This window comes from Rhinopithecus bieti, unplaced genomic scaffold (genome assembly GCF_001698545.2).
Source record: "Rhinopithecus bieti isolate Rb0 unplaced genomic scaffold, ASM169854v2 scaffold_9981, whole genome shotgun sequence".
NCBI lineage: Eukaryota > Metazoa > Chordata > Mammalia > Primates > Cercopithecidae > Rhinopithecus > Rhinopithecus bieti.
Genome location: NW_016806838.1, coordinates 373984 through 398893, shown reverse-complemented (window position 1 = coordinate 398893; position 24910 = coordinate 373984). Strand labels below are relative to the sequence as shown.

General features: G+C 36.7%; 1 protein-coding gene across 2 annotated transcripts in view; it reads right to left on the bottom strand.

Moving 5' to 3' along the window:
- CYP39A1 (cytochrome P450 family 39 subfamily A member 1) overlaps window positions 1–24910 on the bottom strand; it is a 100712-nt gene that overhangs the window by 25137 nt on the left and 50665 nt on the right. For both annotated transcript variants that reach the window (XM_017878069.1, XM_017878068.1), the window contains exons 8-10: window positions 22786–22919; window positions 13543–13638; window positions 12585–12673 (exon numbers count right to left, since the gene is read on the bottom strand). In XM_017878069.1, the coding sequence (XP_017733558.1) occupies window positions 12585–12673; window positions 13543–13638; window positions 22786–22919 (319 nt within the window). The remainder of the gene's footprint in view (window positions 1–12584; window positions 12674–13542; window positions 13639–22785; window positions 22920–24910) is intronic.

Sequence of the window (24910 nt, the reverse complement as noted above, 5' to 3'; positions counted from 1 at the left end):
AACATTGGAGATACCTAACTTATTAAAGAGTAGTCATTCAGTTAAGATGAGATGAGAAAGCCCATTGGAGAAAAAAAAGGATATCCAACCTTAAGTGGCTTTTCTTTCTCTCCAGAGATACATATCCTGCCCAGGTATTCTGTGCACAGGACAGGGGCTGGAGATCTACTTTGTAAATAAGGAAAAGGGTGTCATCCTGAAATCTTTACTCAGAAATAAACATAGTTTGTTTTAGAATCACTTTGGTCTAAGTATCAAAAATCACTGTTAATTTTTTTAGGGAGCCAAGATGGCCAACTAGATACAGCCAGGAAGAAACTCTCCCACTGAAAGAGACTAGACTATCAAGGCGACCAGCATACTCTGAACAGGTCTTTGGAAAGAAGGTATTGAGAGTGGACAGAAAAAGTACACAGACCACAAGCTGAAAGTAGAGAAAGTTGGGAACACTGCAGGGGGTTGCCGAGCACCAGGACTCATTTCTGGGCCCAAGAGCCTTCTAGGGAAAGGGTGAGTGAAATAGGCATGGAGTGGCTCACCTTCACCATGGACTTCTGGGATCCTAGTTATGGGAGATCTCACAACTCCCATGGATATTTGAGCTGCCAGTGATAATTGCCTGGAGAGTTGGCAGAAACAAAATTCCAGCCTGGAAGGAGCCCAGAGGGTTTGACATGGGAATGTCTATAGTGGAGCATGGCCATGGACACTCATCCCGCAAAGCTCACCATACTCCTTTAGGTGACTTTAGCCTTTGTTAGCTGCTGGACCTGGAGAAAGTGGGGCTGTCTTGTCCATGGGACAGGGCCAGTCTGGTTTGAGCACACCCCAGTCTGCTGGCCTCTCTGAGGGTCCCTGCCTGGCTGCAAACACATGCAGCCCAGCCTCAGTTGCCCAGCCAAAGTGCTTGTCAGTGGCCACCACACAGTCAGTTCTTTTACTGGCAGATGCTGCATACCCACTGGAGCACTTTTGCACCTTGCCGGCGTGCACCCACCTGCAGCCTTCCCACATTGATGTACACTCACCCATAGCATCCCCCTGTCCCCACCTCACTGGAATACATGCACACAGGGGCCCACCACCGCCCTGCCAGAGCACCTTTGCCAGAAGCTCCAGTCAGACTGGAAACACCTCGAACACTCCAGCATAGTCCATGCTTTAACCTCAAGGGGCCCCAGAACAAAGCTGTGGGCCTGCTCCCAGCCCTCCTGGGTTAGAGCACCCAGTCCAGGAGTGCTGAGCTGAGCCTTGGGTCTCTGAAAACATCCAGACATGAAGCCAGTCAACTAAATCCAACTTATACCACAACCAAATCCTCAAGGGCATTGTATTAGTCCATTCTCACATTGCTATAAAGAAATACCTGAGACTGTAATTTATGAAGAAAAAAGGTTTAATTGGCTCATGGTTCAGCTGGCTGTACAGAAAACATAGTGGCTTCTGCTTCTGGTGGGGTGGCTAGGGGCCGAACTTCAGGAAGCTTCCAATCATGATGGAAGGCAGAGGGGGAGCAAGCTTCTTACGTGGCAGGAATAGGAGCAAGAAAGAGATGGGGAAGTGCTACACACTTTTAAACAACCAGATCTCACAAGAACTCAGTCAGTATTATGAGGACAGAGCCAAGAGGGATGCTGAAATCATTCATGGAAAACATCTCCATTATCCAATCACCTCCCACCAGGACCCACCTCCAAAACTGAGGATTCCAATTCAATATGAGATTTGGGTGGGGACATAGATCCAAACCATATCAGGTATCAAAGAATATAAGAAGCAAAAAGTCCCATCCAAAAGACTGCCACTTCGAAGATTAAAAGAACATCAGCTCACACAGATGAGAAGAAACCAGTGCAAGAATTCTGGCAACTCTGAAAGCCAGAGCATTTTTTAACCTCCAAACTACCACATTAGCTCTCCAGCAATAGTTCTCAACCAGCCTGAAATAGCTGAAATGACAGATACAGAATTCAGAATCTGGGTGGCAAGGAAGCTCATCAAGATATAGGAGAAGGCTGAAACCCAATCCAAGGAAAACACTGAAACGGTCCAAAAGTTGAAAGATGGGACAGCCATTTTAACAAAGAACCAATCTGAATTTCTAGAAATGAGAAATTCACCACAGGAATTTCAGAATGCAATTGGAAGCATTGATAACAGAGTAAACCAAGTTGAGGAAAGAATCTCAGGGCTTGAAGATAGCTCCTTCAAATCAAAGCAGGCAGACAACAATAAAGAAAAAATAATTAATAAAAATGAGCAAAATCTTTTAGAAATATGAGATTATGTTAAGAGAACAAACCTACAACTTATTGGCATTCCTGAAAAAGATGGAGAGAGAACAAGCAACTTGGAAAACATATTTCAGGATATCGTCCACAAAAATTTCCTCAACTTCACTAGAGAGGTTGACATGCTCATAAGGTTCTCCAAAGTCAATGCGAAAGAAAAAATCTTAGAGGCAGCAACAGAGAAGGGGCAGATCATGTACAAAGCAATTGCCATCAGGCTAACAGTGAAACTTTCAGCAGAAACTTTACATGCCATGAGAGACTGGGGTGTATATTTAGCATCCTTAAAGCAAAGAAATTCCAACCAAGGATTTCATAGCCAACAAAACTAAGATTCATGAGCAAAGAAGAAATAAAATCCTTTTCAGACAAGCAAATGTAAACAGAATTCATTACCACTAGACCTGCCTTACAAGAGGTCCTTAAGGGACACTAAACATAGAAACAAAAGATCATTATCTGCCACCACAAAAACACACAAGTACATAGCCCACTGACACTATAAAGCAACTACATAATCAAGTCTACTTAAGAACCAGTGAACAACACAGTGACAAGATCAAATCTTCACATACTGATATTAACCTTGAATATAAACAGGCTAAAAACCCCATTTAAAAGGCACAGAGTGGCAAGCTGGATAAAGAAACAAGACCCAACTGTATTCTGTCTTCAAGAGGCCCATTTCACATGCAATGACACCAAAGGCTCAAGGTAAGGGGATAGAGAAAGATCTATCAAGCAAACAGAAAATAAAAAAAAGAGTAGGGGTTGTTATTCTTATTTCAAACAAAAGAGACTTGAAACCAACAATGCTCAAAAAGGACAAAGAAGGGTGTTACAAAATGATAAAGCGTTAAATTCAACAAGAAGACTTAACTTTCCTAAATATACATGAATCTAACACTGGAACACCCAGATTCATAAAAAATTCTTAAAGGCTTATATTGAGATTTAGATACCACACAATAATAGTGGGAGACTTTAACAACACACTGACAGTGTCAGAAAAGCCATCAAAGCAGAAAATCTAACAAATATATTCAGAACCTAAATTCAACACTTGAACAAATGGACCAAACAGACATCTACAGAATACTCCACCCAACAACAGAATAGACGTTATTCTCATATGCACATGGCACATACTCTAAGATTGACCACATGCTGGGTCATAAAAGCAATACTCAACAAATTCAAAAAACCAAAACCATACCAACCACACTCTTGGACCACAGTGCAATAAAAATAGAAATTAATACCAAGAACATCTCTCAAAACCATATAATTAGATATAAATTAAATACTCTGCTCCTGAATGACTTTAAAGAATGAAATTAATGCAGAAATAAAAATAAACACTTGGAAATGAATGAAAACAAAGATACAACATACCAGAATCTCTGAGATACCGCTAAAGCAGTGTTAAAAGGAAAGTTTACAGTGTCAAATGCCTACATCAAGAAGTTAGAAAGATCTCAACTTAACAATCTAATATCACCTGTGGGAACTAGAAAACCAAGCACAAACCAACCCCAAAGCTAACAGAAGAAAATAAATGACCAAAATTGGAGTTGAACCAAAACTGAGATGCAAAAATCGAGATACAAAAATCCATACAAAAGATTTACAAGAAAACTGAAACTTTGTTTTTTGAAAGAATAAGTAAGATTCATAGATCACCAGCTAGACAGATTAATAAAAAAAAGAGAAAAGATCCAAATAAACACAATCAGAAATGACAAAGAGGACATTACAACCAACCCCACAGAAATAATTTAAAAAACCCTCAGAGAGTATTATGAACACATCTATGCACACAAACTTGAAAACCTAGAATAAATGAATGAGTTCCTGGAAACATGCAGCTTTCCAAGATTTTACCAGGAAGAAATTGAAATCCTGAACAGACCAATAATGAGTTCTGAAATGGAATGAAAACTCATTATTATATTATAATCTAACAACCAAAAAAAGCCCTGGACCAGATGGATTCACAGCTGAATTCTACCAGACACATAAAGAAGAGCTGGTACCAATCTTGAAATTATTGGTACTGAAATTATTCCAAAAAGTCAAGGAGAAGGGCCTCCTCCCTAAATCTTTCTGTGAGGACAGCATCATTCTGATACCAAAATCTGGCAGAGACAATGAAAAGAGAAAACTTCAGGTCAATTGCTGAATAACATACATGCAACAATTCTCAACAAAATACTAGCAAACTGATTTCAGCCATATACCAAAAAGCTAATCCACCACACTTTGTATACCTGGAATAAAGTCTACTTTAAAGTAAATAAAGCTTACTTTGTTTACTTTCTTTACCTGGGATACAAGATTGGTTCAATACACACAAATCAATCAATGTGATTCATCTCATAAACTAAAAACAAAAAAAATGATCATCTCAATAGATGCAGAAAAGTCCTTCGATAAAATTCCACATTCCTTCATGTTAACAGCCCTCAACAAACTAGGCATAGGAGGAACATACCTCAAAATAATGCGAGCCATCTATAATAAACTCATAACTGACATCATGCTGAATGGGCAAAAATTGGAACCCTTCCCCTTGAAAACTGAAAGAAGACAAGAATGCCCAACTCTCATACTCCAATTCAACCTAGTACTGGAAGTCCAAGCTAGAGCAATCAGGCAAGAGAAAGAAATAAAAGGCATCCAAACAGGAAGAGAAGAAATCAAACTATCTTTCTTCACAAATGATATGATTCTATACCTAGAAAACCCCAGTCTGTCCCAAATCTCCTAAAGCTGATAAATAACTTCAGTAAAGTTTCAGAATACAAAATCAATATGCAAAAATCAGTGGTATTTCTATACACCAACAACGCCCAAGCTGAGAGCCAAATCAAGAATGCACTCCCATTCACAACAGCCACACACATAAAATACCTAGGAACACAGCTAACCAGGGAGGTAAAATATATTTAAATTCAGAATTAAAAAACACTGAGGAAAGAAATCAGAGATGACACAAACAAATGGGGAAAGCATTCCATGCTTATGGAAAGGAAGAAGCAATATTATTAAAATGGTCATACTGCCCAGAGCAATTTAAATATTCAATGCTATTCCTATCAAACTACCAATGCCATTTTTCACAGAATTAGAAAAAAACTATTCTAAAATCCAAACAGAACCAAAAAGCCCAAATTGCCAGAGTAATCCTAAGCAAAAAGAAGAAAGCCAGGGACATCACGTTACCTGACTTCAAACCATACTACAAGGCTACAGTAACCCAAACAACATGATACCGGTACAAAAACAGACATAAAGAACAATGGAACAGGTTAGAAAATCCAGGAATAAAGCTAGCCGCACACCTAAAAATATCAGATCAAATAAGTAAGCAATAAAAACAAGCAACGGGGAAAGGACTCCCTGTTCAATAAATGGTGCTGGGATAAACCAGCTAGCCATATGTAGAAGGTTGAAACTGGACTCCTTCTTTCATCACATACAAAAATCAACTCAGGATGAATTAAAGACTTAAATGTAAGACCTGAAACTATAATGACTCTGAAAGAAAATCTAGGAAATACCACTCTGGAGATAGGCCTTGGCAAGGATTTCGTGATAAAGTCTCCAAAAGCCATTGCAACAAAAATGAAAATAGACAAGTGGGACCTAATTAAACTGAAAAGCTTCTGCATGGTAAGAGAAACTATCAACAGAGTAAACAGACAACATACAGAATGGGAGAAAATATTTGGCATATGCATCTGACAAAGGTCTAATATCCAGAATCTATAAGGAACTTAAATCAACAAGCAAAACACAAACAACCCCATTTAACAAATGGGCAAAGAATATGAACAGACGTTTCTCAAAAGAAGAAATACACGTGGAAAACAAGCATATAAAAAACTGTGCAACATCATCAATCATTAAAGGAATGCAAATCAAAACCACAATGAGATAACGTCTCATATCAGCCAGAATGGTTATCAAAAAGTCAAAAAATAACAGATGCTGGTGAGGTTGAGGAGAAAAGGCAATGCTTATACATTGCTGATGGGAATGTAAGACAGTTCAGACACTATAAAAAGCAGTTTGGAGATTTCTCAAAGAACTTAGAACCACCATTTGACTCAGCAATCCCATTATACCCAAAGGAATATAAATGATTATACCAAAAATACACATGCACTCATACATTCATTGCAACACTATTCACAATAGCAAAGATATGAAATCAGCCTAGATGCCCATTAACAGTGGACTAGATTTAAAATGATGTGGGGCCCAGTGCAGTCACTTATGCCTGTAATCCTAGCACTTTAGGAAGCCAAGGTGGGAGGATCACTTGAGCTCAGGAGTTCAAGATCAACCCAGGAAATATAGTGAGAACTTGTCTCTACTAAATTTGTTTTAAAAATGAGCTGGCCACTACGGCATATGCCTGTAGGGCCAGTGACTCAGGAGGCTGAGGTGGGAGGATGCTTGAGCACAGGAGGTTGAAGCTACAGTGAGCTACGATCATGCCAGTGCACTTCAGCCTGGGCAACAGGGCCTGTCTCAAAAAAAAAAAAAAAAAAAAAAGGAAAAAAAAGAGAGAGAGAGAGAAAAGAAAAGAAAAAGAAAGTGTGGTACATAATAACACCATGAAATACTATGCAGCTATAAAATAGAATGAAATCCTGTCCTTTGCAGCAACATGGATGCAGTTGAAGACCATTATCCTAAATGAATTAATACAGGAATAGAAAACCAAATACAGTATGTTCTCTTTATAAGTGGGAACTAAACGTGGAATACACATGGACACAAAGAGGGCCTCGTTGAGGGTGCAGCCTGGGAGGAGGGTGAGGTTCAAAAAACTACGTATTGGGCACTGTGCTTACTACCTGGGTGACAAATCATTTGTACATCAAACTACAGAGACACTCAACCTAGCCACGTAACAAACCTGCACATGTACCCCTCGAACCCAAAATAAAAGTTGAAAAAGAAGAAAAGATCACTCTTGAATTGCTGCTTCTGTTCTTGACATACTTATATCTTAGCTTCATAATGAAGTATCAAAATGAAATGGCCAGGAAAATAACAACGGCAATTTTGCCAATGGTTTCTATGTTCCTTTGAGTGACTTGTTGCTCCTTTGCAAAAAGGTGGGAAGACAGAAGCATGACTAAAAATCAATAAGGATTCTGATAACCTGGCTCAGAGTCTTAGAATTAGCCACATTCACCTTTCCTACCCTCATTCCTAACCCTCTTTTATATACTCTCCAGGATCTGTGCACACTCTTGTGAAAACATTAAGAAACAATTATACAAGTAAATACAGTTCCTTTAATTATATTTAACAACTAGAGTTGAGGGAATGCATTTGTTTATGGAACAAATTCCTCAGAATAGATTGGATTTTTAAATTGTCATTAAATCCATGGGGATTTAAATTTGCTCATACCTTAAAAGCAATCAGCTATTTCTAAGTATAAAAGGCAGAAAGCTACTAATAACACTTCTCAAATACAAGAGTGTGCAGATACTTACTATATAAGGCACAGCTTTTAAAATGGCATTATCTTTAACATAAATATATAGAAAAAAAGTGCTCAGAGCATCAAAAGTCTCAAATATATGATTGCCTTGCTATCACTAACATATCAGTACATTATATTCCTATGAGCACTTAATTTGTTTTCTTCCCTTGAAATTTGATACTGCTGAATCTTAGGAAGCTGAGCTTTCTTTTATGTTGTTTACTGATTATTCTCACCTAGTCCAAAAGCCTTTTCTAATAGCCCTTCCTCCAAATTCTTATGGCAGTTGTTACATATCTGAGTCTTCTGGCATTTGTCATGTGCCATCTTAAGCTGTTAAATAGGGCTTGTTTTTCATATTGCTGTCTCATTTCCCCAACCACATTATAACCAATTCAGAAATGTTATGAGTCTGACTCTTCCCAGTTTTTAATAAAGTGACTTGGGTAAGAATATAACATCCTCAAGGAAAGGGGCTCCATCTGATTTGTTTTCCATGATAACTGTTAGAACCCTATCCTGACACAGAGCACACACTCAGTAAATAGTTATCAAATAAAAGAATAATTGTATTAATACTAGACGCTCAAGAGATGTTTGGTTAAAAACAGTACTACTAAATTACTATTAGATGGACCTCTGATTTTAATTAATTTTCCAATAGATGTGTGATTTTTCATTAGGAATTCAAGACAAGTCCATGACTTTGTGGCCTAGGACTTCCCAGAATACATGAAAGACCCAAACACACACAAAAAGTAAAAATCACACTTTCTATTCCTGAGGAATCCATGCTTCATTTTCACTTCTCAAGTATTGCAGCCTTCCTCTTATTACACCCTCTTCTTATCCAAGCATGCCTTTATAAGCAGATTAATCTTGCCAAAGATCAGGGCTATTGTTTTATACTGGAGTTTAAGCCTATCAATTTGCACAATGACATAGCCAACCAGGCAGTCTCTTGCGGGAATCAGAACCAAGGAAAATCAAGCTTGTTGGTTTTGGTGTGTGTTCCAGGGGACAGGTTTAGCAAGCATAACCCTAAGATCATCAACTCTCAGAGATGCTCACTCAAAGGAGTTGTCCTCTACACTGAAAGTCCTCCGTCTTATTCCTCCATTTAAATAGTACAGTTTAATGTGACACTGTCCACTATAATGAGACGCTTCACTTTACAAGCTACAATTTCTGAAGAAGTCTGGTGGTTCATGCTGCTCTTTCCTGTTTGTTTTTCCAAAACAAAACAAAACAAAAACAAATCACCAGACTTCTCCAGTAGCAGAATTACTAGAAAGATTTTCTTCCATGTTCTACAAGGAAGTGCCTAGCAGTGGGATCCTGCTCCAAACCTACTTTCAGAACCCCCACAAATAGGAAGAGGAACCACAGTTCTTCCATTCTGATTTTTAGTTGTTATCCCATGGCAGCACCGAGTACTTATTGAGTTAAATCAGCACAACCTTCTGTGTTTACTTGTGAGAGGGGTTCTTATACCACCTCAGTGGTTTGAACTCCAACAAGTGACAGCTGCAAGGCCATAAGAGTGTGTGTTTATGACAAACTTTGATCATCAGCCATATTACGGGCAACTTTCTCTGACTCACTGAGTATTTGGTACATGAGAAAATAAATTGGCTCCTGGAACACAAATCAAGAATGAGTGCAATTTTCTGGGGATTACAACTAAGGATTTGTGGGATTAAATTTCTAGTGCAAAAAAAATCTATCTTTGTATACATTGTCCAAATGAAGTCATTTGCTTTCCTGGGCAATTTTCTATTTTATTTCTCTTTAGAAACAAAACATTTCATGAATTGGCTGTTTAAAATAATTAATAAATAATAAGAAAAAATTAACGACATTTTAAAACAGAAACAGTAGAAAACTAAACTTAATGAGGTTTTTTAAATAGGTCACATGTATTCAACATTTATATTTAACTGGTAGATTTTGGTTAAGTGATATCTATTTTGACATACTCGACTTTCAAAGGAAAACTTAAGATCTTGCTCCCAGACTCTCTCTTGTTTCTGATTTCTCTATTTCCACCACCTCTACCAGACACCTGGATTTAAAACCACAGTCCACCTCAAAGCCTTCCTCTCACCTGACCCACACTTCTAATCATCTTCCAAATCTGACAGATTCTACTACTCCATGTCTCACACATAGAATATTAGCATGACCATATAACCTAAGTCACGCTTCACACAAATCCATTCTGCCCAAAACCTTTTAGTTTTTTATTAGTGCCATGTGAGCTGCAAATAAACTCATACATCAGGTATTACGGGGCCTTTTCAATTGGGCCAGTGTACCTTTTCAGTCTTATTTCTCACCACTGTAATCTGGTCCCAGTAACAGCAAAACCATAAGGCCTTAAGCCACACGCCTCTGTGCTTAGTAACCATTTGTTCATTCTGTTGTCTCAAGCTAAAAGATCTTCTGCCACTTTCCCCAGGAAATCTTCTGAGATCATCTTATCCAGACGTATCCTTTCTCTTGAAGCTCCGTGTGATGCTTTGGCATCTCTCGACCAGATACCCTTGCAGTTATTTATTAATTCAATGTCCACTTCGCCCCTACTAAGTTGTTTCTCATGTGGGTTAAGAACATGTCTTACTCATGCCCAAAGCCCCTATGGTACCCAGAACACTGCCTTGCACAGAGTAAGAGCTCAGCGCACTCTAAAAATACGTAGTTTATGTCTAAAGAAGATACTATTGATTGAATTGCAGCGTCATGGTTCCCTTTACTATACCAATTACTTTCAAACTCAAAAAGAATGTCTGTTAGCTTCAAAAGCCATCATGGAAGGTAGTAACAGCCCCTCTTGGAAACAGTAGTCAGTAGGTAATCCTTGATAGTTGGCCCATACTATACACTCCATTGCAAGAGCTATCAGTCGTTGGTTTAAAATACTGCTAGTTCCAGGTCAAGGATGATTATAATAAATTCTTTAGTTGCTATTGGTATATATATACACACACCTATATATAGGTATATATAAATAAAATACAAATAAAGCAAATTAATACCAATATATAGGTGTGTGTGTATGTTTGTATATACACAGTGATATAAAGACACCTGAAAAAAAGTAGCATCTATTGTTTTTAGAAGAGCTGTTCTTAGGACGTTGACACTTGGTATGTGACAAAAACAAGAAATTTGTTATTGGCTTAAGAACTGCTTCTCTAAAGTGAAAATAATACAAGAGGCAGGATGAGCATGATGGGTTTTTGTTGCTAATGTTGTTGTGTGTTATACAATGTCCCTAAAGTAACTGACACTCAATTACAATGTTCAACTTTGGAGTTTTATGGTTGGCATGTCAGTACATGGTGGGTATTCAGCTCTAAACAATGGAACCCTCAACTAAAACTGACTTGAAAAGTAAGGACACTTATTATCTAACATAACAGAAAGTAGACAAGTTCCTCAAAACTGATGAAATTAGCAACAAAATAATATTACCGAGATTTCAGGGATTCAGGCTCCTAATATATTTCTGCTCTGCCATCTACAGACTGCACCATCATACAGCTTATTCCTCTTGAACTTGCTGCTAGTAATATCTGAGGCTGCATGCTTCCTTGTTCATATCCAGTGGGACAGGATGAACGGGGCCTCATCCTGAAGAAGTCTCTCCTTTCACTCTGATTGGCCAGTTTAGCTCAACTCCTACCTCAGGACAAGCAGCTCAGCAAAACACCAGGCACCCATTTGCTTAGGCTTAGGTTTCTAGAATAATGTCTAAAATGAGGATAGAATTTCCATGATTGGCTAAGACTAATTAATACTATTTTAGGGCAAGGGTAAATTACTAAAATCATACTGATACTCTAAACACATGAAAAACAGAAGGATGGAATGGATACTGTGGAGCAAGTAATGACTGCAAATATGGGCTGGCATTACTGGTTCAAATAGTGAAGATGACTGACTTCAAGAAACTACAATTTTTCAAACATAAAATTTAATGGATTTTACATTCATTAAGATTTTGTCATAAACAGGTACTGACGTTTCCCCTACAGAATCATCCCCAATGAAGAAATGGGACATATTTAATGTAGATTGTAAATTCTATTAAGTCAGGGACCATGTTGGTCTTCCTCAGTGCTCTCTGAAGCTTAGCAGAGGGCCTGGCACAGATGAGATGTTCAAAAATCTTATCTGCTTGAACAGATAAAGATAATAATAACTTTCATTAAACAATGGACACTTGCATTAGAACAGGGTATCACACTGAGGAAGAGTGCTGAGTGCCAGATTAATTTAACTACAAAAGATATCAAAAGAAAGTTTCACAAACCAACACCATAGACCAAAACCATCTAGTAATCTCCTGCTATGCTCCAAGTCAAAGATGTTCTACAACCCTAGCAAATATCCATGACAATGTTGTAGTAAAAGAAACATAATTCTATCTTTGTTTTTAAAGAAGGTAGTACTCAAATCACTTCCAATTATGTTTGTACGAAAGCTGACAATTTGAACCAGAAATGCTGCTTTGAGGAGGCATCTGGCAAGTATAAAGTTCTCTTCTCATGAGATCCTCTATCAGAAGCCACTTTAGATATTCCCACAGAGACACTGCGCAGGACCACAGGTCAACCAGACAAATGTGTTCTTCTGGATTTCCCTAAAGTTTAAATACACACACACACACACACACACACACACACACACATAAAGAGATTAAGCCAAAGTTGTCCCCCTCTGAGCCATCATCTTTCTGCAGACTTTCTGGATAAATGTGGCCCAGCTGTCTCACTGACCTTCCAGGACACTGGAACTTCCCGCTTCCAAATGCCATGAAGCAGTCCAAGAAAGAGTGCTTCTCTAAATTTGCCTTTTTCCAACGTTCCTGTGGGAAGAAAACATTTTTTTTTTTCCAAATCAGCCTTATATAAATAAGCTTAACTTTATTTCTCTAGGCTAAAAATGACCTTGTACAGCTAATCCTTGCATATAAAGTTGCAGGGTTGTTGGTAATTTTTTCCACCCTGTTATTAATATTAGACACAATTGTGTTTTTGGAACATGAACTTATAAATAAAAAGGTTTTAAAAAAATTCTGTTAAGTGGTAAATGTAAATGACAAGGTAAATCAACCACAGAATTGACCTAAGAAAAGGAAGAATATTTATAATAAGGTCTCAGGCTCCGTCATAAAATTGCTGTTGGTAATAAATTTAGTAATAAGACACTGACATCCCTGCCTGTTGGAAAAAGCTTGGGATGCAGAATGAATGCACCTAGATGCCATTTTTGACAGCTTTACCTAAAGGCAGAGAACAGACTAAATGACCTCTTAACATTCTGTTCAGCCCTGTAACTTTCCAATTCTAAGAAACAGCAGATCACAGTTTTATTTTGCTTTATTTGTATTTTTTGTACTCCTTGGAAACCAATGACAGAGGCAATTGCCTGAAGAACATGAAATAAGTCTTCTATCAAAAATAGGCTTATTTACTTGAACATGCCCTTCTGGTTTGATGTAAAATTTATTTTAAAGTTAGAGAAGTTTATTACAAAAACTTTTCTAACTGATTTGTAAATGTTGCATTGTCTATACTGCAAATCTGTTCTATACTTTGTAGTCAACTTTGTTCTTAGTTACGAGAGAAATATGGCTGCTTAATTATATAGTCCTAATTAATTTATGAATTTACACTCCTGAAATAAAAAGAAATTAAAATTAAAGAATAATATATACTGAAAGAGATAACTTACAGGTTTGAACAATTCAGGCTCAGGAAAATACTTTGGATTTCTATGCAGCCAAAACGGAGACAACATCAACAAGTCACCAGAAGGAATGATGTAATTCTATAACAGAAAAATCAGCTCCAAATCATTTTTTGGAAATATGCTTTAAAGAGAGTTTTGGCCACTAAAATTAATGCTACAATTATATTGTAGTGAAGATATACATTTTATAATTGACTGTGAGAAAATCTATTTTTAATATCTATATAATTATATAATATCTAATGATAAATAATATAAAATCTAATAATATAGTATCTATATAATTCTGATTTCCATATACATATATTTGGTTACATAGAGGGAATTATATAATTCTAATTTACATGTACATATATTCAGTTACATAAAAGGAAATACTAGCTAAATGTCAAAATTTTAGAAACTAGTATAAGTCCATCCTAATGTAGCTTTTGATGTTTGATATTAGGGTCTGTGGCCAGAGTTCTCAAAGACAGAAACTATGGTGGAGCCTCAGGTTATGGAACAGAAAAATCAGACTCTGAGACAGGGAGAATGGCCACGCTAGCACTGAGAAGAGGGGCCAAGGATGTCCCGTTCTTGTGGATACTGATGACAGTGTTAGGGCAGGGCAGTGAACTTTTCTTTTGTCAGTCCAGCATCAGTTATTAGGACAGAAAAAAATGAAAAACAACTGGTTAGGAAGACACAGGAAAAGGCAAGTGTTATGTATTTGTTTGGTCGGGTTTGTGTTTCGGGTCACAGTGCTTGTGGGAATGAAGATAAGCAATGTGTTTCCTCAGGCAGTCTACATTATCCTTCCTGATTTATATGACAACAGATTTTCATGATCTATAAACTGTACAAAGAACTAAAACCCATTTCACAAAATCTCCCTATCATCACCACGTTCAGGAACCACAGGACAAAGAGATCTCCCAAGTTTTGTAATTGCTAGATAGCTACCAACTTTACTAAGGTGAAGATATTTTATTAGGTAATTCCCACTACCCATCATCATAAGCCACACCTATTTAACCTTGTATAATTTTGAAATGTCCTCAAGATATTTGCAAAACCTTTACTTTAGGTTTACTTCTCCGAGGCATAAACACCTTACAATTAAAAATATGTCTTCTGCTGGGTGTGGTGGCTCATGCCTGTAATCCTAGCACTTTGGGAGGCCTAGGTGGGAGGATCCTTTGAGCTCAGGAGTTTGAGACCAGCCTATGCAACATAGGAAGGTCTCGTCTCTACAAAAAAAAAAATTAAAAATATTAGCTGGGGATGATGGTACACCTATAGTCTCAGCTACTTGGGTGGGTGAGACAGGAGGATTGCCTGAGCCCAGGAAGTTGAGGGCACAGCAAGCTATGATTGTGCCACTGTACTCCAGCCTGGGAGACAGAGTGAGATGCTGTCTCGAAGAAAAATAAAAATATGTCTTTTACTTGTAGCTATGAGTGGAATATGGGGTAGGGATGTCATCATTTTTTTTAACCCAGGAGAACCCCTGTTGGCTCTAGTGGGAGCTGAGTATTGCTTGAGATTTGGCAATTTCAGAACCAGGAGAGCTGGAGAGACTCAAATCTAAGACTGGGAAGAGAGTGAAGCTTTTGCAGGCACCCTCTTATCATTTTAAAATAGAGAAACCTGTGAGATCCCAATCCTGTCTGTTTGTTTTACTTCTGTTGGAACTGAGGCTAGAGAGGTCATGACTGACTCTGGAATCAGCCACAGAGGGCCATGATGTGTATCTGAGAGCAGGGTTGGGGGCAGCACAGGGACAGACCTTCAGTCAGGACAACCACAGCCCTTCCCCTTCCCACTGCAAAGTCCTCTTCAGTTGTTGTTGACCCGTGCTCATGACTTGGAGGCTGCTGACTGTTGCAGCCTACAAAGCAGGTTAGCAAAGGGAGGAGAATTTCATACAGGTCCTCAGTAGCAGAATGACCACTAGCAACAGGGAGGAGACAAGAAAGAGGTTCCTGTTGCAGCAGCAGCAACTGCCAGACTGATAAATAGCATGAAGGAATGCTGGAGCTGGTTCGATCAAGAAACCCTCTGAGCAAGCAAACATCATCACACCCAGCCTAAACAGTCCCGATCTTTACTTACATGACAGATGAAGCGAAAGATCAAGAGGGAGACAAAACAGTCGCAGAAGGAGAACACAGATCACTAGCAAAGGGAAGCTACAATTTCTGTGTGTGGCAAGAACTGCATCTCTCAGGTAGACGGAATTGAGCCTGGCCACCGCACCTCACCTGGATGGTGTGAGGCCAAAACAAGCTTCATCTGCTAATCTAGAAGTGGGGTTTTCTTTAAAAAAGGAAGAGAAGGCAGGACTCTGTGTTGTAATTCAAGAAAGGTGCTCAGAGCTAAGTGGGTACCACCAGGAATGTATAATCTTAAAAAGAAAGGAGGAGTCCAGAGGCAACACATCTATAGCAGGAGGTCTGAAGAACACAGCCTTTTCTCCTAGCTTTTAACCAGAGACTTGGTTGGTGTTTGTGCCAAAAAAATAAAATTAAATTAAAGAAACAAAATAAGTATTTTAAAATTAAAGAGTATATTCTTTCGTATGATAAAACTGACGTCTACAAAAGTTTGGAAAATTATGAAAAGTAGAAAACTGAAAAGAAAATCCAGAGTTCTGACACCTAAAGACAGTAATTAATTAGCTAGACTTCTTTCCAGTATGTTTACTTAGTAGTAATAGGAGATTTTTTGTTGTTGTTAAACATAGTTTTGATCCTCCTGAATACCCAATTTAATCTTTCTTAGCTCACTTAACTTCATAACATGTTTTCCCTTTTTATTGTATATTCATGGTGAATATTTCTTCCTCCAATGACTGTTTAATCTTCCATTGGGTAGATTAAACAATAATTAATGTAATTATTGCCTACATTTTTTTCTATGGTAAACAGTGCCACCATAAGCACTTTCTTACACACAGCATTTTTTCACACAGATTCTGTTAACACAGATGTTCACATGACATAGGACATGTATATTTTAAGGCTATAAATGCATGTTATTCAACTGTTTCCTCAAATTTTGTAGCAATACATATTTCCTTTTTTTGGAAACAGAGTCTCGCTCTGTCACCCAGGCTGGAGTGCCATGGCCCGATCTCCGCTTACTGCAAGCTCTGCCTCCCGGGATCACACCATTCTCCTGCCTCAGCCTCCCGAATAGCTAGGACTACAGGGGCCTGCCACCACGCCCGGCTAATTTTTTGTACTTTTTTAGTAGAGACGGGGTTTCACCGTGTTAGCCAGGATTGTCTCGATCTCCTGACCTCGTGATCCACCCGCCTCGGCCTCCCAAAGTGCTGGGATTACAGGCGTGAGCCACTGCGCCTGGCTGCAATACATATTTCTAACTATAATTTATGAGAATGTAAGTTTCATTACCCTTTTATCTATAATCTGACATTTTTAATGGTTGTTTTAGGTTTACATTTTATGTTTTACATTTACATTTTATGTTTATGTTGAGAGTTTTTCCATTTATTTTATCCTATAAACTCTTATGTTCTTTCCTGATTAACCTATGTGACACTCACTTATTGATTTTTGTCAGTTCTTTATATATTAAAATTATTTATAGTTGTGTTGTATATTGATGTTTACATTATATTCACATTTGAGTTACAATTTTAAAAAATGAGACATTAAATTTTGATATGGTACATTCAAATCTGTTTATCCTCTTTGTGGTTTCATTGATTAATCTTAAAATCAGGCAGCCTTCTTCTTTTATAAAATAAATACAGTTAATGTTTTAGAAAACCATGCTATTATGTTAGCATGTAAGAGGTTTTGTTATTTTAAATGAATCACCAAATTAATATTTTAACAACTTCTCAGTTTAAATTTGAAATATAGCTAATATTGACAGATTTAAAATAGACATAGGCAAAAATTCTTTGGGATCTTCAATAATTCTGAAGAGTGTGATGGGATCATGAAACCAAAAAGTTTGAGAACTTCTACTTTAGAAGTTTAAAAAAACCACTTTTAGTCAGTCATCCCAAATCACATATTAACTTCTTCTCTTTACACTGATTCATAAAAAGAGTCACTTATCCTATATTAAATTCTTATGTATAAGGGAGCTAATTTCTTTGTTATCTTTCCAGTTTTTTCTATTGATCTGAATATCTGGTCTGACACCACGATCATAACATTTTAATTCTTTTAGCTTTATAACAGGTTTTAATACCTGTAAAGGATAATTAATATTTCTCAATTACTCATCTTTTCCAATACTTTATTACTCTTTTCTGCATATTCTTGAAGATAAACTTTTCTACCAAACATATAAAACCTGGAAAAGAGAATACAGGGAGAAGTTTCAGAATTTTAGAAAGGTAGCATAATAAAGAGAAAGAAAGAATGCAGTAAATCCAAGAAAGTAGAGAGTGTTTGTCCATTTCAATTCATTCCATTTCCAGGAAAGGGCACACAGGCAAAAAAGAGAACCTGTTCAAACTACCTTAGGGAAGGGTAGTGGGAGAATACTTCTAGTATGCATAGAAAGGAACTTTGACCAGTTGCCCAATAGAGGAGGAAATATGAGCCTCTGTCATTACTCAACATAGATAAGCCCATGTGAAATGTGTTTTAAAATACAAATTTCTGGGAACATTATCATTAAACTTCAGTTCAGCAAAAACATTCCACCTGTTTTCGAAAACATATGAATCTTGAAAGAACCACATTGTATGAATTTATACTAAGGAAATAATTAGTAATTATACAACGATTTAGCTAAAAGGATGTTCATCTTCACACTATTTATAGAAGTGAAAAATTGGAAGCCACATACATATTTAAGAACAGGGACTGGTTTAAAAATGTATACTATATCAATATATTAGATGACTTTGCTACCAATTCAAAATTGTGTAGATGTGTTTTATTAATACAGAAAACTTTTCAGCCGGGAGTGTTGGCTTATGCCTGTAATCCCAGCACTTTGGGAGGCCAAGGCAGGCAGATCACCTGAGGTCAGGAGTTCAAGACCAGCCTGGCCAACATGGTGAAATCCTGGCTTTACTAAAAATACAAAAATCAACTCGTCATGATGGCATACTTCTGTAATCTCACTACTTGGGAGGTTGAGGTAGGAGAATTGCTTGAACCTGGGAGGCAGTGGTTGCAGTGAGCCAAGATCATGTCACTGCACTCCAGCATGGGCAACAGAGTGAGACTTCATCTCAAAAAAAAAAAAAAGAAAGAAAGAACACCTCTCATAATCTGTTATTCAATAAAATAAAAGTAGGTTACAAAACAATTAGCATAGTACAATTCCAGTTGAATTTTTTTAAATGCATACACCATATGAAAAACATCTGAAATTATAATACCAATATGAACACAGCAATTATCTCTGACTTAAGGGATTTTAAGCAATTTTTAATTTATTCATTTAACTTCTTTTTATGGTCCTGTCCCCTTCTGCTACCTTTTCTTGTTATGGTCTCCTTTTTCCCCACGGTACAAATACCATGTTTTACCTATTTAATAAGAAGAAAAAGTTGTGCCAGTTATTATTTCTAAAGATAAAGTCTCAACTTTGCAGGGAGAACTTTATAGTGATTAGGTTAGGCCTTCTTAGAGGAAAAACTGTGTGTTTATTTATAGAAGAAACAGTAAGTACAAGAAAAATTTCATCTTTTACAAATACTAAAAAAATGCTGTGAAAAATAATGAAAGAAAGTCCTAGAACAGGCCCAGAAGATGGCAGCCTGTGCATGTTTCTGGGGTTGCCCCCCCCCCCACTGAGATAGTCACGACCAGCTGCTAAGGCTTGTAAGAAGCCTGTATATATTTAAGCCTCATGTTCTCTAAAAGAAAGCATGGATGTAAAGAGGTAGAGGTAATAGATTATTAATTTTTAAAATAATTTCTTGAATTGTTTTAGATATCTATCCTTTTTTATTAAAAATAATATATATTGTGAAATTCCAAGTTGTTGGTGCTATAAAATAGTTCAGACTTGTTACAGGATTATATGCAGTAAATCATAAATGTGTTTATGCCTTGTGGCTAGTAATCTACTACTATAATTCAATGATAATTATTTAAAAAGAATGTATATGTACAAAGATGTAAACAATTACCACATTAACATAACCACAAAGTAAAACAATCAAAATTCTGAAGAGTCAAAAATCAATAAATATTTATGCTATCAAGAAAATGGACTATTATGTTACCACTGAAATAAATGTGAAAATGCTCTAGATGCATAAAAAGTGAAGAATTAGTGTTAAAAAAAATTTTAATGACAGATTTACACTGTGCTGAAACTTTGGTTTCTATATTAATGTCATACAAAGAGAATATTAGATAGTTGCGGTAGTACATTTAAGAGGTTGTGCGGATGGGGGACTGTGCATGCAAGAGTATACATCTGTGTGCACGTGTTTGAGCACAGGTATCTCTTCTGGCAAAGTTGTCAAAATAAGTAAAATTACTTTTGAAAAACTATAGGAGGTTAATTGCCCCAACAAAAGTTACAACTCCCTTTATAACATAATCCCGACAAAGATAGGAGGTTCAAAGACCGTAGAAGAGCTACTCGTAGGTTGCAGTGAGCTGAGATTGTGCCACTGCACCCCTGCCTGGGTGACAGAGTGAGACCTTGTCTCAAAAAAAATTAAAATTAAATTAAAATAAATAAAAATATGAACTGTTGAAATCCCACAAAAACTAAATACTCTAATTTACATAAGATCAATTAGATAAATCATGCCTCCTTTGGATGCAAAAGTTTCAACTTTTACAAAATGTGGATTTTTATCTGTGTTCTATCACAAAATTTCCTTGGTTTGAGTCCAAGCACTCTCAAGCTGCATATAAAAAAGCAAACAATAGTAGAGGACCGACTAAATGTGATCCATCTGGATAAAGCAGGCCCTAAGTCAAATCATTTCAAAAAAAATAATTTGTTATGCCATATTGATTCACAAATATTTAACTGATAAGTCTGCCATGTGCACATACCCTTTCCTGGTGCACTTGAGAATTTCCTCCTACTTTGTCCACAGAAAATCCTCTCACCTTCATTCAGCTGCTGGCTCCTAATATAAATTGAGATTATCCAATATATTCCTGTTATCTGTTCCCATATCTGTAATCTGTGGCCTGAAATTGTCTTCCAGCTATGCAAAATAACTTTCTTCACATCCTGAATTCCTTAGCTCATTGGTGCTAAGAAATTCTTGTTGGTTGAATCAGTAGACAAGAGACCATTCAATTCACCTGCCTGATTTAAATAAGATTATATTGATTCTGATACAGAATCAGATGGCCAGAATGATTATTAAAGGGTTATTATGTTTTACATAAAGTACTTGCCATAAGATAAATTTCCATAATAATGAAACATTGCTACACAACTCTTATTAATAACCTGTTCTAGGGTCATTTTGTGCTCAATGGAATTCAAGAAATTACATATTATATGCTATAAAAATTCTAATGACATTTTTACAGAAATAGAAAAAACATATAAAACTACAAAAGACCCTTGAACAAAGAATAAACCTGAATCATCATACTAGTTGACTTCAAAATACACTATAAAGCTATAGTAATCAAAACAGCATGGTACTGCCATAAAACCAGGCACATAGATCAACACAGAATAGAGGGCCCCAGAATAAATACATACATTATAGTCAATTGAATTTCAACACAGGTTCCAAGAACATACAATGGAAAATGGACAGTCTTTTCAATAAATGATGTTGGGAAAACTGGACATCCACATTTATAAGAATGAAATTAGATCTGTATTTCACTCCATATACAAAAATCAACTGGACTAGATTAAAGACTTGAAAGTAAGACCTGAAACTGTAAACTACCAGAAGAAAACATGTGGGAAAAGCCCCCATGACACTGATCTGGACAACAATTTTTTGAGAATATGAACCCAAAAGCACAGGTAACCAAAGCAAAATAGAAAATGGGATTACATTAAATTAAAAAGCTTGTGTATAGCCAAAGAAACAATCAACAGAATGAAGACACAACCTAATGGGGGAAAATTTTTGCAAGTCATACATCTGACAAGAGGTTAATATCCAAAATATACAAGAAATTTGAACAACTCAATAGTAAAATACAAAACAAAACAAACAAAAAAAACTGATTTTAAAATGGGCAAGGAATCTTAATAGACATTTCTCAAAAGAAGGCATACAAATGACCAACAGGTATAAAAACATGTTCAACATTACTAATCAAGAAAATATAAATTAAAAACACAAGGATATATCACCTTGCACCTGTAGAATGGCTATATCAAAAAGATGAAAGATAATTGTGGAAGAGGATGTAGACAAAAGGGAACACTTGCACACTATTGGTGGGAATGTAAATTAGTACAGCTATATGGCAAACAGTATGAAGGTGCCTCAAAAAATTAAAAATAGAACTACCATATGATCTAGCAACCCCACTACTGGGTACATATCCAAAGGAAATGAAATCAGTATGTTGAAGATATAATCAGCACTCCCATGTTTATTGCAGCACTATTCACAATAGTCAAGATACGGACTCAACCTAAGTATCCATCAATGAATGAATGTATAAATAAAATGTATATATACATAACAGAATACTATTTAACCTTTAAAAAGAAGGAAATGCTCTTATTTGTGACAACATGAATGAAACTGGAAAACATTTTGTTAAGTGAAACAAGCCAGGAAGAATGACAAACCACAAGTAAGTGTATTTTCACTTATATGTTGAATCTTAAAAAAGTGAGCTCAGAAATAGAGTAGAATGGTAGTTACCAGGGATTGAAGAGTAAAGAAGGGCTGTGGAGGAGGACCTGGGGAGATATTAGTCAAAGGATACAAAACTTCAGTTAGACAGGAGGAGTAAGTTCAAGAGGTCTATTGTATAACATGGTGATTATTCTTAGTAACAACATATTGTTTTCCTGAAAATTGCCAAGAGAATAGATTTTTAGTCTTCTTACACAGAAAACTGACAAGCAAGTGAGGTAATGCATATATTAATTAGTTTGATTTAGCCATTCCACAATGTATACATATTTCAAAACCACATGTTGTACAAGACAAATATATAAAATATTTATTTGTCAAGTAAAAATAAATCAAGATATGTCAACCTGAAAAATATATGTGGGCAAAATGTGTACATTTTTTTTTGTAGAAGGTTGATAATTTAAAACCAAAACAAAGCTTACCAAAATTTCAACAGGCTTCACCACTTTTCTAGTAATGACACCAGGAGCTTTTAAACGAATGGTTTCCAAAACACACCATTTAATTAGAAGGAGTTTCTCCAGGTCATCTTCAGACACTTTAATCTTATCTTTGCCTGTAGAAAAAAATTTGTAATGAGAAATAAATAGATAGACTACAGAGGCCACAAAGTGATTTCATGTAAGCTCATCAACAGAGGTTAGATGTTGCCTCTGACAGCACGTAAAGTGTTCCTATTACTATTACCTATTACAAGTTTAGTCATTAGTTGCCTATTTTTCTTTATCACTTTTCTCTTGACAAGGTAAAATGAATGGCATAAAAAACTAAGCCAATGTTGATTACTGTAATGTGATGGATTAGTATCCAACTTAGGTTCCCACAGTCTTAAAGCTATCAAATAGCTAAGATAGTCCTTGTCAGAAAGGTTTTACTCATCTTATTCTTGTCTAAATTCTCATTCCACTTATGTAAGAAGCAATAAAAGACTGACATCAAAAGCAAAGAAAAAGATAAGAGAAGGCACCTGGCCTTTTCTTCTGCCTTTACCCTTTTGAATTGCTTTTCTTTTCTTTTCCTGAATCATTCATTTCAAAAAACAATTGGAAAAGGGGCAATGGGGCACAAGTATCTGAACTGGAAGAATGAAGATGCCCTCTAAACACAGGTGCATCAAACTTTCCTAATGGGATGTGCATACTTTATTTGATCCTTAGACTGAAAGCACCTGAAAAAGGGGGGGGCGGGGTGGATGAGGGGCATCAACCAGCAACCTTTGTACCATCTAAAGTAATGGCAGAAGCTTTCAGTCAAATTAGAGAGTTTAGTTAACAATATTTCAAGTAAAATGTTTGCATTTTGAAAATTACTTGAAACAACTGAGTTTTCCATTTGTTTTTGACAGTATTTACTTAAGAAAAGTCAACCATGTTGTCAGTTTAATTAAGTCAACGCATTTCTCTTTTTCACATTTGCTTTCAGACAATCTTGGGAATGAGTGGGTGAGAGTAGAACTAGGGTCTCCAGCCATGTCTCTCTTCATCTCTGGATGAGGCTTGTTCAAAAGCAAGCCCATTCTGCAGGAAAAGGTTTGTTGGGTGCTGCCGGGGAAACCTTTTCTGTCAGTATAGATGGAATTCCTAAGGAGTCAGAAGCAAACACCTTTGGTTAGTGGAGAACCTAGACTCCACGAGGTTCTACTAATGCCCATATGGGTGTCCATGAACTCCATTCAACCTGACAGATTGTTAAGTACCATGTAGGCACCAGGAGCTGAGACAGGCTGTACCAGTATTACAATAATTAAGGCACAGCTCTTGCTTGCAATACACTTAGTCTGCTAGGAGGTAACAGACAAGCACACAGTTGACTGGAACATCATGCAGGCAAAGAAACTATTCTCTGAGGTGTAAAATATTCTAAGGTAGTTAAAAGCAGATAGGGTTCACATCCAACTAGATGAAAAAGAAAATATTTTGTGAATATCTTTCTCTAAAACTACAAATATGATTAGTTCCTTGCATAGAGTAGACCCCAGTAAATATATATTAAATTAGCAAATGGTCCAACTTCAACATAAGGAGATGAATGGGTGAATATTTTAGGCAAAGAGGAAGAACAAAAGTAAGACTGCAGACAGCATATTTAGAAAATGCCACAGGGCCCAGTTTGCCCAGAAGGTGAGACATATGTGATGGAAAAGTGAGAAATCCACTAAGGTCATACTATAGATGATCCTAAATGCCATTCTGGAAAATTCAGAGACTAGAGAATTTGGAAACTTCCTGTCTTAGGCTGAGGGAGGGTTAACACCTCAACAGTGAAACAGTGACATACAGCACTATTCTCTATTAAATTAAGACCTTCTGCTTATTTGCTCAGATCTAAGCAATCTAATATTAAAAAGAGATAAGCACCCCTATGGGATTTTTGTTGTAATCTTTGCAGGCATTGCATAATAAAACTGTTGCTTTTGCTTTTCCATAACAAAGATTGGAAAATAATAGGTATGCCTTCTGCATCTTCACAACTTAAATGCCACAGTTTTTCCAAATTGTGTTCTATGAAATACATGTAAGATGTCAAATGTATGAAGGAGGAAAAAGG